This window comes from Sprattus sprattus (genome assembly GCF_963457725.1).
Source record: "Sprattus sprattus genome assembly, chromosome: 7".
Taxonomy (NCBI): Eukaryota; Metazoa; Chordata; class Actinopteri; order Clupeiformes; family Clupeidae; genus Sprattus; species Sprattus sprattus.
This window is the reverse complement of record NC_137926.1, coordinates 29,095,874-29,112,996: the sequence shown is the minus strand read 5'-3', so window position 1 is coordinate 29,112,996 and position 17,123 is coordinate 29,095,874. Positions and strand designations below refer to the sequence as shown.

The 17,123-nt window shown below is 40.6% G+C and overlaps 1 protein-coding gene across 1 annotated transcript; it reads left to right on the top strand.

Moving 5' to 3' along the window:
• Nucleotides 1-9,947: 9,947 nt before the first annotated feature.
• On the top strand, nucleotides 9,948-16,895 carry irak4 (interleukin-1 receptor-associated kinase 4; the record flags this gene model as incomplete). The annotated part of the gene is made up of 11 exons (XM_080842721.1): nucleotides 9,948-10,114; nucleotides 10,234-10,379; nucleotides 10,476-10,565; nucleotides 10,790-10,965; nucleotides 11,083-11,147; nucleotides 11,277-11,391; nucleotides 11,496-11,605; nucleotides 13,801-13,987; nucleotides 14,147-14,209; nucleotides 16,124-16,282; nucleotides 16,857-16,895. 11 exons carry the CDS (start codon nucleotides 9,948-9,950, stop codon nucleotides 16,893-16,895), a joined length of 1,317 nt encoding a protein of 438 aa, XP_080698847.1.
• Between the last annotated feature and the right edge of the window lie 228 nt (nucleotides 16,896-17,123).

Here is a 17,123-nt window from a genome sequence, read left to right as displayed (position 1 = left end):
TTTATACAGATGAGCTAGTTAATACAGCGGTTCGCCATGTATCACTTAAAAAAATCAAATGAGCAATAAAAACATGACGTCAACTGAACATATCCATGAATAAGTGGTTCATACATGCTGCACTATTTGTTGTGTTTACAGTTCACAGCACCTGTACATAGCCATTCCTCCCTATATATATTTCTTAGATCGTTTTGCTGTTGTGTTGTATATTTTGTGTAAGTACACTGAGAGCCACTTAACCCTCAGTCAAATTCCTTGTAGGTTTACACACTTACTTGGCCAAAAAACTGATTCTGATTCAATAAGACGATATGCAATTCTAATCAATAGAATACTGAGTGCCAGATATAATAATGAATATGTATGTGAAACCAAACTATACTGGATTGAAGTGCACTTTGTCCCATTCTCACGGTTCTCTGCAGTCCAACGTGGTCAAGTAAAAATGAATTCCATGCCTTTCCCCCCTCCTGTATCTTTTGTAATGGTAATGTTAGACCTATAATCTGCTCAGCCTATGTAGTCTTCCCAGAAGTCCTGCACCCGTGTTTGCCGTGCTGTCTGTATCCGAGCCTGACACTTCTGGGTCCACCGTTGACATCCTTTTGATGTACTCTTCAATTATGCTGTGAAGCAATCATCCCTCCATTCCAAAGATGGTGACTGAGCTTAAAAGCATCCAGCCTAATCATTTGGATGCATACTTCAAACCACTGAGCCATTTAAAACTGCTCACATGGAAACTTTTGAGAAAGAAGAAAATGGTTTTGACTCAACTTTTTCCACCATATGATAATTGTTTAGAATATAGTTGAAACCAAAAAACACTCATTTAAGAAGCATTTTATTTTGATAGCTACATCACTGAAATGTTTACTGTGTTTTGAGTAAAAGCAACAAAGGTATCAAATTCACATAGCAACACAACAAGGAGTCAGTAGATAAATAAGAATGAAAATAAAGCACCTTAATAAGTCCCATAGTAACACCTAAAAGATCACATGCCTTATCACATCCAGCACTGTGTTGCTCATTTCTCCTTTTATTTCAATGACAAATTGTTAAAGCAAACTTTAAACTCTAATTTATCCAAGACGTTCTGTTACATAGAAATCCCCAGGTCTATTTTGTTCTAACAGGAAAATCTCAAGGAGTAGAGGCCCTTTTATCAACCATGTGCAGTACAGTACCACACACACGTCAACCATTCATGCTTCCAATGGTATTGAAGAACACTGAGACCTCTTAATCCACCGCCACCCCAGCAGGGATGCTCTCACCCCAGTGCTTTTAGCTATCTGATTTGCTGTAATTCTGGTCTTTACCGGTTTACACCCCACCACCCTTGGGAATGATTGCTGCAATTTCAATGAGTCTGAGGATAAGAACCTGAATTAAAATGACTCAGCCACCAGGGGCTAACAAACGGAACGATTCTTAATGGAACCACACAAGATGTTGTTGTGTAAGGTTTTTTTTTGCAAAGACGCATTGGTCAGTTCTTTTGCCCCGAGGGAAGCATTGTGTTCGCTCTTACCAGAAATGTCAAAGGGACTTTTTTAGCACAGTACCACACAGTGAGAAAGCTATTCAACACCAATGGCTGGCCAACAACTGTGCCTAATCACTCTTCAGAGAGTTGTGAACAAACTGGCAAGGAACCATCCCCTGATCTTGCGGAGAATAGCTGCTATTGTGAGCGGTGAGCTAATGTATGACAGTCGAGTAAACGGCTGTTTATCTGGATCATTCTCCTCATTAGGTGAGATTAGTGTACCAGCCGGTGAGGAAAGCATGGCCGAACGCAAGCCATGAAGCTGACTTACTCCACTTTTCTATTTTTGTCTGTTAACTCTTGCTAGGTGATACTTTCTTGTTCTTTAACCTTCCTCTTAAAACAGCATTTGCTGTAAATTGCCAGTTCTACTGTACTCTAGTAGTTCTGTCTGCTTTAAGCCAAGTTATCTTGTTTACCCAAATCACTCTGGGTTTGGTAATTCCCAAAGCGCACTCTACAAAGCTTTCAATCCATTTACATGCCCCTACGGGTTCTCAAGAGAAGTTTATGCATCAACAAAGCAGGAAAAGGGTGTATTGTTAGAGGAAAAATCCCTACCTTCCACCTTCTGGTTTCTGTCTGTTTTGGGCTCATCATATTGTATTATAGAGACTTATAAAAAAGGTTTGGTGTTCTTTGATGGTCTGTGCAGTATTTGCCGGGGGCTTCAGATACAACTTGTCCAATTCTCCCTGGGATAGTTATTCAACAGGGCCACAAAAGTACCCAGGTTCCTTTCAGAATGGCACAATTGATATGACAATGAGAAGCTGTAGTGAAGATTGCAACTAAGATAAAATCAACATTGGGAGAATGTGTAGCCTCTGTCTGTTGAAGCCTCAGAGTATACAGTAAATGTCGGTACAGTTTTCTTTAACCCGACTGTTGTGTTTTTCTTTGGCTCAAGGCAGTGATTAGAACAGCCTTTCACTAGTATGATGTGAGGAGGCTTTGAAGTTTAAAGTGTCCTCCATTTTACTTATAGATTTATAAACTTTATGTGCACTGCCTGACATTTTTATATACAAAGTGATGTGGACATTAAATGACTAGGGCTTTCAGGGAATCCCAAAGCACATCCTTGAACCTTCAGGTGCAATGTTTCCACGCCTTTTGGAGAAATCCATGTCCCACTGTTTGCTGCCTTCACACCATCCAGAGACTTTCTTATTTTTCACTTTTTTTCTGCTAGTGGTGTCTGAAATGCTTATAGTCCAGAATGAAATGAAGTGACCCGACCAGCCTTAGCATGAACACTACTATCTCAAAGCATTCCTCAAGGCAAACACATTCCTTTTTTTCCTCTTAAGCCAAACTAACAACCTTAACCTAGCAACAGAAACTCTGAGACTCTACACGTTACTCCACTGGGGTGCTAAGGGGTTTCAGACTACATCCCAAGATTAGCTATATGCCAGTGCACCTACTATGTGAGTCACAGAAATATCAGTGCCAAAGATATCTACCAATGATATATTTATCTTGCGGTGCATTTGAGAGCTTAAAAGGTAGGTCCTCTGTAATGATGGGATGATAACATAAACTCCAGAGGAACGAGGATTCTTTGTTTATAAGTAAATGAATGCTGTGCTGCAGTATCATGCAATACCAAGTGGGCAGAATTACAAAGGCTCTTGAAACTGCTGATGCTGCACATGCATCACACATATTTGTATATACCTCAGACATTTCAAAGAGTTTTACCTTCAACAAATCAGCATTATATCTCACAGAATTAACTGAGCTATGCAGACCATTCAGCATTAACTCCAAACAAGTCATGCTTCTTCATAAAAGGCTTCCCTGAGTCAAAATGAGGGACTTTGTGTTCGCTCTGAATGTTGGACATGGGAGGCCTGAGACAAAAATAGCCAATAGTCAGCATCAGACCTCAGAACAGTGAGCTAAAACAGACTGCAACAAACCAGCAGAAACCCACTGTTTGTGTGTATTTATGTCTGTGCATGTGAATGTAAATGTGTCTATATATGTATATGTGTTCAGAGCACATGTTTACTCCCATCTCTGTACACTCTCTCTTCCTAACAAGAAAAGAAACACACACTCTAACTACTACATGTCAGAAAAAAGTGTTATTCTAGAAAGGTGATGCAGTCCTGTGCTGGGCCTCCTTCAGGGAACGTCTGGAAATCGGGATTACTATTGACAAGTGCTGGATTACAGAGACCCTGCTGGGATGTCAAAGGGGCACGCTGGCCCCTCTTTCACCTCCGGCCTCCGCAGAGAAAGGCATCACTGGCAGGGGTTGTGCACCATCAATGATTTGCTTAAGAAGATCAGAAGACTCTTTGAATGATCAGGGGTCGCTATTGACCCACGCCCCCCCAGATTCCCATGGATTACGCCTGTGTTCATATCCTGTCACGTCCGCACTGGAGATTGTTCCACAAAGGGAGCCCGGAGAGGGCAGCCCCTGTTTGCCATGGCCGCTCCACAAACTCTCCTCCACCCACAATGCACTTGGTTTGAGTGCTTGTTGGTTAGGGAGTTGATATTGGCGAGACAAAAGGAGGCCCTCTTCCTTTGGCAAATGCCTTGCCTGTATTAATAGGAGTTACCCTACTGGTGCAGGCCTATTCAATAGACATTTATGTGCAACCCACTCCTAATGCATATGTGCTTCCCTTAACGTTTGCAGGGTCAAATGTGAGCTGCAAGGAGGAGAGGGGGCATTTTGTTCGATTTGTTTGACATGTCAAGGAATGATTGCCTCATGCTTCTGCTGAATTGTTAACAAGTAAAAGGCCCAACAAGGTTGAAGAGAGCCATATTCACATTACCCGAGTCACATTAGTCACAAAGCTTGTGAGTCATCCTGTAATGGTTGTGTCTATGGATGTTCACAAGACGCCTGCCACTCAAAACCCGGACAAGCTTAGGTCTCATGTCTGAGAGTACTGATAGGGTATATGAGTGGACTCGGAAAGGAAGAGCAAACACAAGTCAACAAACAGATGTTCCATGCTACTCTCAGGATGGTGCCTGCTCTAGGGTCAGAACTCCCAGTGGAGCAGCATTAGGATTCAATAACTTTGGTGATACACATGTTCTCAGCTGTTACTCAGATATACCTTCATTTTGTACGATGGAGTACATTGCTGGGGGAGAACAATGTTGAGTGAAAGCTCCCATTCTCTGCCGTCATCATGTGTTAAGCAACTATTGAGCTCAGCCAGCACATTCCAACATGCCGTTTCCATCAGGACAGAACACTTTAAAATTTAGACAAATTTAAGACACGCTGTCAAGGCACACGTTCATTAATCATGTCTTGATTACGTCTGAGGGCCATGTTAGTGCCACTGAGATAATTCCCCTGTCTGACAAACCTGTGTATGTTTATGTGTAGTGGCATGACGCTTGATGTGTGATTATGTTTGAGGTCTGAGTGAGTTTCATGACCAGTGGTGGGTTTGGGTTTGCCCTGCCGTGCACTGTCAGCACTTTCCCAAGCAGTGCCCACAGAGGGTCTGAAACTTCAAGCCCTCCCCTCAACGTCAGCCTCAGGTCTCTCTGCTTTCCAAGGTCATGTCCCCATCTCTGAATTCAAAACCTAAGGAGGAGAGTAATTAAGAAATGAATTCTGAAGATTTAATGAAGTCACAAAGGGGCTATGACAAACACTGTTGACCAAATGATACGCATTGGATGGTTTTGACTACCACATTCTTATACTGTGTCAGTTCATGAATACTGTTAATGCATACTTTTTATTTCGCTTATCCCATACAGTCATATAACAGATTTAACTGCTCTAATGGACATAAAAAGACACAGACATTACTGTTAGCAAAAACATCAGACGTGAACAAATATGTTATCTTTTGAAATAAAAGACTGAATATTCTGTCCCAAGCCTGTCTGTTCTATAAGAGTATGTTCTCCAAGCGACTACTGCCCTCTATGTATTGCCATTGAAACTACACCGACCCACACAAAAATGTTAATTTGAGCAAGATCCATTATACATTGTTTACAATGTATGTTAAAAGGGGATTTATAGTGACAATAAACTTTCAGAATGATGTCAAACACATGGGTGGGGGCTCATACATACGCAAAAACAAACCAAATTTTGTTTATTAGTGAAATGGCAATCAAGGGCTCCGAAGCACTGAGAGGATGCATAGTTTATCCCTGTGGTGCTTACATGTAATCTCTGTTATAACTGTTGTAACTTTGTTGGATTATTATTATTATTTACTACAATTTATTTGAAATAATAGCAATGCAAAGCAAACAGTAGAGGTATTCCATAAAGCTCTGGAATGTTGAAATGGTGAAAACATAAATATATAAACTTTATATATTTATACATTTTTATATACAAAGTGATGTGGACATTAAATGACTAGGGCTTTTTTGAGGGAATCCCAAAGCACATCCTTGAACCTTCAGGTGCAATGTTCCCATACCTTTTGGAGAAATACTTGTCTCACTGTTAGTGTTAAACCACACATCTAACTGAGTAGTGTTTGTAACTCTGCGCATGACCTGGGGTCAATACATTGAATTGAACTGTAGAGACAGTATAGAACAAATGAAAATCTGAAACTTTTGTGGTATACAAACATGAAAGGTGTATGTGTTCAAATGTTTCTCAGCCCTTCACTAGTCAAATATCTCAAACATATTGCATGCATTATATGCTTGTCAGAACATGGCATGAACTGTTCTGTTTTTGAGGGTCTAAGAGTATAGAGCGACAGTGAGGAGAGAGAGAGAGAGAGAGAGAGTGAGGGAGTCAGTGAGTGAGGACAGAGAGAACTAGAGAGAGAGAATAGCGTCCCCATAGTGAGACCCTCCTGCCCATCAAACACAGGAAGGAAATGGTTGGCATGGGTCTGCGCTCCTTAGCCTCTTTGCCTCACGCCTTTTCATGACTGAGTCCTATTATATGGGCTCGTTTGAATTCAAACACAGACTTTAAGCTGGCCTCACTGAACCATTGCAGTCAAAGAGAAAGACTTCAGAAGCCTAGCAACATGAACTGTTGCCACATCGGGCAGCCCTTGTGTGCCATTAGTCTGATGGACACAACAGAAACTGATGGATATCCATGCATCATTATCGGCAAACTGCTGATGCGTGAAGGAAGACTTCCTTTATGCAAGTGTGCTGCGAACATGGTATGTGCCCAGAGGCGACTGGAGAGGAAAAAAGGCCTCATATCAGAAGGACCGCATACGTGAAAAATGTGTGTTCTCGTGTCGGTAACCTAGCAACCCCTGCTGAGTCCCACGTAGCCCTCTGCTGACACACCTGCCTTGTTTTCTAACAGTGACTCGGCCAGGCACATGGCTTGTTTTGACTATTTCCTGCGCAGACTGTTTGATTTTTTTGCCTTGGTCTTGTGATTTAACCAGTTCTGGCACCTCTTTCCCCGGCTCTTGTTCCACATCGGCAGGGGGCTTCCTCTCAACCTCTTTCGCTCTTCCTCTCCTCTTTTACTCTCTGTCTGTCTCTGTTTCAATTTCTCTCAGTCCATCTCCCTGCATCTTTTTCTTGGCCCCTTAGGTCTGGCCCTCAGCACCGCACTCTCTATGGGTTTGCCTGACTTTCTTTGTGCATGGATGTTTTCTCTTTCTGTCTGGTGTCTGTCTTTCACTCACTTTGTCTGGTCTGTTTTTTTAATCCTCTCTTCTGTTCCACGTTTCTCCATCTCACCATACCTCTTCAAGTCACCCTTCCCATGGTAGAATCATGTCTCTGTTGGGATTGATAGCATGTCCCTATCTCTGATTTTTTATTCCACTTCTCTTTCTCATGCTTAAGTTTGAAGAGTTCTACACAGAGCTAGGAAGACATGGTGACGTGATGCAGTCTCTGAGGTAACAGAAACGTGTAGGAACTTCAGAGGCACCCTTTCTGCAGGTATTAAAACTGCCCAAAAAAAAGAGTTCTAGTCGTGGGGCTGTCCGTCAGCTGCCTGGCCCTGTCAAACAAGAAACGTCTTTGAAGGATCCAGCCACCATATTGTAATACATTGACACGCACTTGACATCTAGCTGCACTCAAAATCTCTCTCTCTTTCTCTCTCCCTGTCTGTCTCTCTCCATGTGTGTCTTCATTTTAATCCATGACTTCTAGGAAAAGTGAAATTCCAGTGAGGTAAACAAAGTCAGAACCAAACCCTCATAAACATTGCACTTGCGCGTGAACCTTTCTCAAGTGCCCTTGGAAGCCTTTTTGTTTGCCTCTCTTCTGCCACCGATGGTTCTAATTAAAAATGTTCTACATAAAATAATCATGATTTATTTCGATTGTGTTTACGAATTTGAGGTCACTGCATTTGAATAAAAAACATATTCCATTCCATTCCTTCGTACAATGGCCTGAATTAGTCTGGGGAGCATGTAGTTCCTTCCCAGATGGGACCTGGGGGCATGGACCTCACATGAATCGGTATGATGCCATGCTGAAGTTGACTGGGAAACCCCTTGACGGACCTACAAATTACATGCAGCGGCTCTGTTCCCTGGCAATATGTTTTCAATCGCTCAATTCAGGGAGACTGAAGTTATGCTCACGTGTGGCCTGAACTTGAGCAAGTGTCTGAAGAGTTCAGGGAGCCGGTCCCTGGTACCAGGACTCAAGGAGCGAGGACCCCGCATGATTGCTTCCATCCATACAGGGGTGGTCAAAACGCAATACTCACTGCTTTTCTCTGGCTTGCCCAGGTCAGGATGTGGAACCAATCTGTCCTCCAGAACCGGTGGAATCACTCCCTCTCCTACACGTAAGGAAAACAGAACTGGGCTGAGCCTAAACACATTGGGTACGCCTGATATAGACAGAGTATGATTAATTAGCTTTGCTCACTTCCAAGCAAGTAATTCATCTAGGGCTGTCAAGAAACAGCTGGACTTACCAGGCCTGTTTTCTTCATTAGCAGTGACGATACATACAGACTGTATTTTGAAGTTCTTTAAGGATTTTTCATCTCAACAGAGGACTTCAGATTTACTATCCTGTTTAAAAAAAGATGTTATGTCACTTTAATAACAGTTATCACATAAGAGATTATAGTTAATAAATAATAGGACAAGGCCTGTCAAGGGACTAACAAGCTGTCAGATTTTGGCATAATTGGCAGATTTCATACAAAATTACATAATTGGCAGACAGGCAGACACACACACAAACACACACACACACACACACACACACACACACACACACACACACACACACACACACACACACACACACACACACACACACATTGCATATGTGGACTAGCACTAACAAATACCCCACATTGCTGATGGTAAATCAATTAACAACCAAAAACATACATGTACAGCAAAGGTACACAATAGAGAGCTGCCACACACAGTCTTATCATCATTACCAAAGCATGAAACTTAAATGATCAAATTACATTTTCATTCTGGAAAAAGATTGCTGATATTTGAACTCAAAAGCCGATCTAATACACCCCTCCATTTAGTGCTCCTGAAGCAAAATTGGAGCACCAGCCCCCCTTGTTGTTGATTGGCTGAAATAGTGTGTCCGAGTCACTTAATTTGGTTCGTGTTTTTTTTAGGTCATACACTGGATGGACAGCCAGAGGAAGGTGAGGAGAATTTTGCTGAATTTGAAGTGTATTCCATTCCAATCACAAATTAACCTTTAAGAAATGGAAGATGAGTGATTGTCCTTTGACATTTATCCTACTCGTGTCCATGATCTCACAAGGAGTTCTTCTTTACAATGGCTTTTTTTTTTTTTTTTTTAGCTATTTCCATGATACACCTGTAGTTAGGTTAAGGCAAGGAAGGAATACCAGAGGCATAGACACAAATGAAGATGTGTTACCATGATATTGTTTTTGCTCTATAACATAGATTTGTATTATTATAGAACACACGATTTTAAAATTATTCATTTGATTTAACATTGAATCACCTTTGCTGGGAGTCTTTTAATCTGGTTACTAACAATCCTTATGTGATTTTGACAAATCCTGTATGATACCCATATACAGGCCAGATACAGACACGTGCGCCACCAATGTTGAACGAAGAGTACTGCAGTAAAACCAGGAAAAGTTACTTCCTTGTTATGATGTTTCCCCTCTCTTTTAGACAAAACCCATCAGACTACAGATTACGTTAAAAGGTTAACGTTTTAAGGAAGTTGCTTCATAACGGAAACCCCAGTTTCAGTCTACTCACCTATTCATTTCAGTACAATTGTCCAGGGTGATTTCAATTTCACTGACAGTAGTGTAGGATACATATCCACAAAAAAAAATATATATTTTAATGAAATGTATTTCGATCTGTTGTAATATAATAGTAACATCGCCTAATTATTCAAATACAATTCGCAGTAAAATATTAAATTGTATCCGCTGAAAATGAGTAATAGTGTTACAACGTCGTCAACATTTGTTCGGAACCTCAGTCATGGCACGCTTCGGAAACTGGCTGACTTCTTGGACCCTTTCGACACATGGAAGACTATTCTCGTGGACATACAAAACAAATCCACGGGCAAGCCGAGATACACACAGTTACACCTAAAGTAAGTTTTCACATTTTGCCCAACTCATTGTCATTCTGTCATTTGGTCAACTTATTGTCACTCCGCTACACTGTAGTGTTTCTGTTGTTCATCAATGTCAGCTAATTGTGGTTCTTTAGGAGGTTCGAGGGATTGATGGCAAAAGGAAAAAGCCCCACCGTAGAGCTCCTTTACGACTGGGGCACAACCAACGTGACTGTAGGCGAACTGGTGGACATTTTAGTCAGACACAGTTTATTTGCCCCAGCTACGGTTCTTCTTCCTGGTGAGTTTGCTAGCATGGTGCCATGAAATGTATTTGTATCTAGTTCACATTTTTAAATTAATTATTTTTGGTTAATTACTCTTGTATGTTTTATAGAGGTGAATAGGCCAGTTGAAGCAGAAACAGCACTTGTGAGCCAGGACACAGTGGCCTTGGAAATGACAAAGGAAATATCTGTTGATCCAGGTAACACATGATGATGTCATTTTTAGGTGTTAGCTTTTATCTTTGTCTCTAACACATTATAATGTACCTGTCGGCATTACAACAGACCTTTCAACAGACCAAGGCCTTTCTGGGAACACATGCATCCATTCTTTATACTGTCAATCAATTTTGGTTTCTCCCTAAATCGGCTATAGCTGGCACTAGAATTAGGATATCCAACGTTGTATCATTAATAAGAGCAGGTTCCTTTCCCTCAGGTTTCTGTAGGTTCTCGTACCATGAGCTAATGAGAATTACAGGGAACTGGGATGACCGGCCAACATCGATGGGAGGGAATAAACTAGGTGAAGGGGGCTTTGGCACTGTCTACAAAGGCTTCTTAAAGAACAAACATGTGGCTGTGAAGAAACTCAACACAGTGAGTGCTCCACGTGTTGTGTAGGGTGTCTAATGTAATTATTACCAACTGAATTTGTTAGATGATGATGTGTTGATGTTAACTTACTTGTAACTATTGCACTTGTGTTTCATTCAGTTGGATGACATCTCACTAGATGAGCTGCAGATTCAGTTTAATCAGGAGGTTCAAGCTCTAATGGTGTAAGGCACCTTCATTATTTTGTCTTGTAACTGGAGGAGAGTGGAGAAACCTTTTGTGTCTTGTAATATTCAGTAATTGGGTCATAGATTTTAGTAGATTTTGAAAATGTATATGTTTGAATTCTATAGGTTGAAGCATGAGAATCTGGTAAGCATGGTAGGATTTTCATGTGATAGTGAACATCCTTGTTTGGTGTATGCCTACATGCCTAATGGATCACTGCTGGATCGGTTGGCCTGCTTGGTAAGCAAACCACTGATAAGCTGAAAATCACAGAATACAAGTTATATAATGTGGCATATTCACAATTTGGTATTCAGCTAATATGTTTTTTTCCTCTTCTTAAGGATAACACCCCACCTCTCTCTTGGCATAAAAGGTGCATACTAGCTGTTGGAACAGCAAAGGGCCTGGAGTTCCTGCACAGGAATCATCATGTACACAGAGATGTCAAAAGGTTTTTCTCTGCTTTCACTCTTACTTTTGAAACAGGTGTAGCAGAGCATGTGTCTAAGTCAATTAACAAACCAGCTGCTGGCAACATTATTTACAAATGTATGTAATTGATTTGTTTTCTTCAGAAAACTGCTCAGTGCTACATCTGTATTAACTAGGCAAAGGCATTTTTATTAAATAGGCATCTCTAAATATGACTTTAATTAAAAGTCAGTAACTAGCTTTTGATCTGAAATACTATACTATTTGGCAGAGGACCACATGAAGACTCAATTGTATTTACCATATGATATGATGAAGATAATACGATTCAGAAGTCAGTGTTGGATGGATTTATAGATAGATAGATAGATAGATAGATAGATAGATAGATAGATGGATACTTTATTGATCCAGAGGGAAATTAAGGTCATCCAGTAGCTTACACTTACAAACAAACATGAATAACAATAAATACAAAAATCACAATAAATACAAAAACAATACACATAGGGAAAACATGTACACATGGGGGTGGGGTGTTTACATATAACATATACATATAACAATGTGCTTTACATGTGACAGGGCTGTAAGTAAGTGGAAAGTAGTGCAAAAATGTTCCTGTGCATGTGTGGATAGTGCAAAGAGTCCTGTGCTTGTGTGTGTGGGGATAGTGTACAGTGATATAAATACTTAAATAAAGGAAAGGCAGTCCAAGGGGCTAGTGTAGCCAGTAAAAAAAGTAGGAAACTTTTGAAAAAGGAAGGAAAAAGGATGGGCAGTGGGATGGAATAAAGTGTGAGGAGAAGAGGAGGGCAGACTGAGGTAGACTCATGCAGAGAAGTCCATCTCCCTCCCCCTCCCCTTCTGTGTGGCGTTGTAGAGCTGAATGGCCCTGGGGACAAAGGACTTCCTCAGCCTGTCAGATGAGCATGACAGTGACAGGAGTCTGCCACTGAAGATGCTCCTCTGACCATTAAAAGTGTTGTACAGTGGGTGGTGGTCATTGTCCATGATTGTTAGCAGCCTGCTCAGGGTCCTACTCTCCGCCACTGTTGTTATGCAGTCCAGATCAGTGCCAACAACAGCTCCTGCCTTTCTCACCAGCCTGTCAAGTCGCCCAGCATCCCTCTTCTTTGTGCTGCCTCCCCAGCACACCACAGCATAGAAAAGGACGCTGGCAACAACAGACTGATAAAACATACGCAGGAGTTTGTTGCAGACATTGAAGGACCTCAGCCTCCTCAAGAAGTAGAGTCGGCTTTGGCCCTTCTTGTAGATGGCATCTATGTTAGCTGACCAGTCCAGTTTATTGTCCAGGTGAACACCTAAGTACTTGTAGGTGCTGACCACCTCCACACTGACACCCTCTATGGAGATTGGTAGCAGAGGAGGCAAACATATGTGAAATTTAAAAATACTTCAAAAACAACAACATTTACTTACATTCTACATGCTAAAACAATCATGTTATCTATTGTTATGAGTTTTTAAAATGTAAATCAGCCTCTTCCTGGAAGGAGGTTCAAGGTCATCGCCATTATTGTCATCAGCCTTTCTTTTGCTGGCGATAGAGCATTGCAGCATGCTGAAGGAAGGCTACTCCGGCTTGTCTTTCTTCTCCATGACTTTCACAATCACAGAAAGATAGACCGTGCCATCCAGATTGTATCTATAAAGCCTATACAGCCTTGGGATCTCCTCTTCGCCAGCAATTCTGATTCACAATTCTGAAAATCCATCCATCCATCCATCCACCCACCCACCAAGACCTGAGCACTATACTCATTTGTGAAAACCAGGCTGACCCTGTCTGTCACTTTGTCATGATCTTTGCCATTTGTGCACTCCTGGAACCTACACATTTGCAAACCTTCTTTTCTCATCTGTTCGCCTTTTCGACATCCTCAACCAATGCAGTACATGTGCCAAAGAATTTAAATCTTCCCTCCATGCGAGAAACAAAAAAGCCTGCGTTCCATTTCTCTCTGATGCCATTTAATAGTTTTTTCCATCTCAAGGATTTGGATTTGTTGGATTTCTTATGGCAATTGAAAGCATGAAAGGAATTTCCATGACTTGGTTGACAGTACTGCTAAAAAATAATATATTCTCTAAATGATTCTATTCTTTTTATATTGAATAAAGCTCAGTAAATGTACAAGGGGATTGTAAATGTACTAAGGGATTATGTTTTTTTTTTCATTCTGGCAGCGCAAATATTTTGCTGGATGAGAAATTTGTGGCAAAGATTTCTGACTTTGGGCTGACACGAGCCTCAGCGAAGCACACGTCCTCCACAGTGATGACGGAGAAGGTTGTCGGGACAACAGCTTATATGGCACCAGAGGCCCTGAGGGGCGAGATCACCCCTAAGTCAGACATCTACAGCTTTGGAGTGGTACTCCTTCCATACCTTCTTTTTGCCAGTGTACAAACAAAAATACATGTGTGCCTTAGTAGAGACTCTTTAAGAGTCACCATAGACTTTATGCCCTAATAGTGGACAGTATTTACCATGAAACTCATTGTACTGATTGTTGTTTTTTTGCTTTGGCAGGTGTTGTTGGAAATAATATCTGGACTCCCACCAGTTGATGAGGAACGTAAACCTACATTTCTTGTAAGTCTCCTATTTAAACAGTGAAACATATTCTTTAGCTAATTTGGCAAGCATACTGTTATTGTTGCTTTATTTCTGAATGGTGGCACTGTTTTTGTGTGCAAATATATGCAAATATATATATATATACAGCCGCGGAAAAAATTAAGAGACCACTTCAAAATTATCAGTTTCTCTGGTTTTACTATTTATTGGTATGTGTTAAAGTAAAATGTACATTTTTGTTTTATTCTATAACCTACTGGCAACATTCCTACCAAATTTCAAATAAAAATATTGTCATTTAGATCATTTATTTGCAGAAAAATGACAATTGGTCAAAATAGCAAAAAAGATGCAGTGTCTTCAGATCTCGAATAATGCAAAGAAAACAAGCTCATATTCATTTTTAAACTACACAATACTAATGCTTACACTTAGGAAGAGTTCAGAAATCAATATTTGGTGGAAAAACCTTGATTTAAAATCACAACTTTCATGTGTCTTGGCATGCTCTCCACCAGTCTTTTACATTGCCGTTGGGTGACTTTATGCTACTCCTGGCGCAAGAATTCAAGCAGCTCGGCTTCTTTTCATGGCTTGTGACCATCCATCTTCCTCTTGATCACATTTCAGAGGTTTTTGATGGGATTCAGGTCTCGAAATTGGGCTGGCCATGACAGGGTCCTGATCTGGTGGACTCCATCCACACCTTTACTGGCCTGGCTGTGTGGCATGGAGCATTGCCCTGCTGGAAAAAACATTTCTCAGAGTTGGGGAACATTGTCAGAGCTAAAGGAAGCAAGTTTTTCTTCTGGGACAACGTTGTACTTTGCCTGGCTGAGGTTTGTAAAAGACCATAAGGATTGAAAAAAGCGGACTGGAGGGTCTTCTAGTTCGTCTTCTCTGATGAGTCCAATTTTCAGCTTTGCCCAACACATGGTCGTCTGATGGTTAGACGGAGACCTGGAGAGGCCTACAAGCCAGAGAGTCTTGCACCTACTGTGAAATCGGACTCATCAGAGAAGACGAACTTAGAAGAACCTCCAGTCCGCTTTTTCAATCCTTATGGTCTTTTACAAACCTCAGCCAGGCAAAGTACAACGTTGTCCCGGAAGAAAAACTTGCTTCCTTTTGCTCTGACAATGTTCCCCAACTCTGAGAAGTGTTTTTTCCAGCAGGGCAATGCTCCATGCCACACAGCCAGGCCAGTAAAGGTGTGGATGGAGTACCACCAGATCAGGACCCTGTCATGGCCAGCCCAATTTTGAGACCTGAATCCCATCAAAAACCTCTGAAATGTGATCAAGAGGAAGATGGATGGTCACAAGCCATGAAAAGAAGCCGAGCTGCTTGAATTCTTGCGCCAGGAGTAGCATAAAGTCACCCAACGGCAATGTGAAAGACTGGTGGAGAGCATGCCAAGACACATGAAAGTTGTGATTTTAAATCAAGGTTATTCCACCAAATATTGATTTCTGAACTCTTCCTAAGTGTAAGCATTAGTATTGTGTAGTTTAAAAATGAATATGAGCTTGTTTTCTTTGCATTATTTGAGATCTGAAGACACTGCATCAATTTTGCTATTTTGACCAATTGTCATTTTTCTGCAAATAAATGATCTAAATGACAATATTTTTATTTGAAATTTGGTAGGAATGTTGCCAGTAGGTTATAGAATAAAACTAAAATGTACATTTTACTTTAACACATACCAATAAATAGTAAAACCAGAGAAACTGATAATTTTGAAGTGGTCTCTTAATTTTTTCCGCGGCTGTATATATATATATATATATATATATATATGCAATTACCATAACCACAAGGGGATAATAATATATATTTTTTTTTGTGTGAATCCTTGATTAAAAGGGGTTCCATTGGCTCTGCAGCTTTCCACATGATTGCTAATTGTTGATGACATCTTCACAGATGGAGGTGAAGGATGAGATTGAAGATGAGGAGATGGAACTGGAAGACCTGGTAGATAAGAAAATGGATAGTGTGGACTTCACCTCCTTGGAGAAGATCTTTGGCCTGGCTTGCCACTGTCTAAATGACAAGAAGCTTAAGCGACCAGGCATGGGAGAGGTAACGGATTTACTGTACAAAATCACAACCTCTAAACAGGTTTACACCCTGACTTTATTGTTCCACTTCACACCCAACATTTCAGTTGTTAATAACCAGATTTTTAGTAGAATGCTTAAATGTATGCAGGCTCCCTACTACCTACTTATTTACTTTCATAACTCCACAGCCATGGACCTGAGTCATAGTGATGTGCATATTACTGCAATAGTACTCCCCTTTGATGTTTATTCAAGAATCTTCCCATCTGAGAATGTTTGGGAGTTTTCTGAGCCCAGTTGCTGTGTTGTGCCCTTGAGCTGGCCATTTCAGCGGAAGTTATTCAGCCGTCGCAGCTGTATTTTGCCCCAGAGCAAAACAAAGCAACCTGAGATATATCAGCGCATCCAGCTGGCTGCCCAGACTACTTTTCAGATGGGTTTTTTACTCCAGGGAGAAATATACAGAATGTTTGGCAACATACATTTAGTGTATATACAGAAATCCAAATGACATAAGCACAGGTTTTTGTAATGTTTAGACATAGGTGCAAGTCACTATTTGTTATTTACAAAATTACACCTCTGTTTTGCAGGTGTTGAAAAAGCTGAAGGATGAGGTCATTGTGGACTGAAAAAGCCAGGAGGAGTTAAAAAATATATATTATTTAATATATATATATTTTAAATATTATATATATTTATTATAATATAAATAATATATATATATTTTAAGTATATTATAAATATAAATATATTAAGTGGTATAATGTAGCCTGTCATGGTGGCACATTCATTTTGTAAATAAAAATATTCAGTTTCAATGGTCATTCTAAAGATTTTACAAAAAAATGTACACAAGT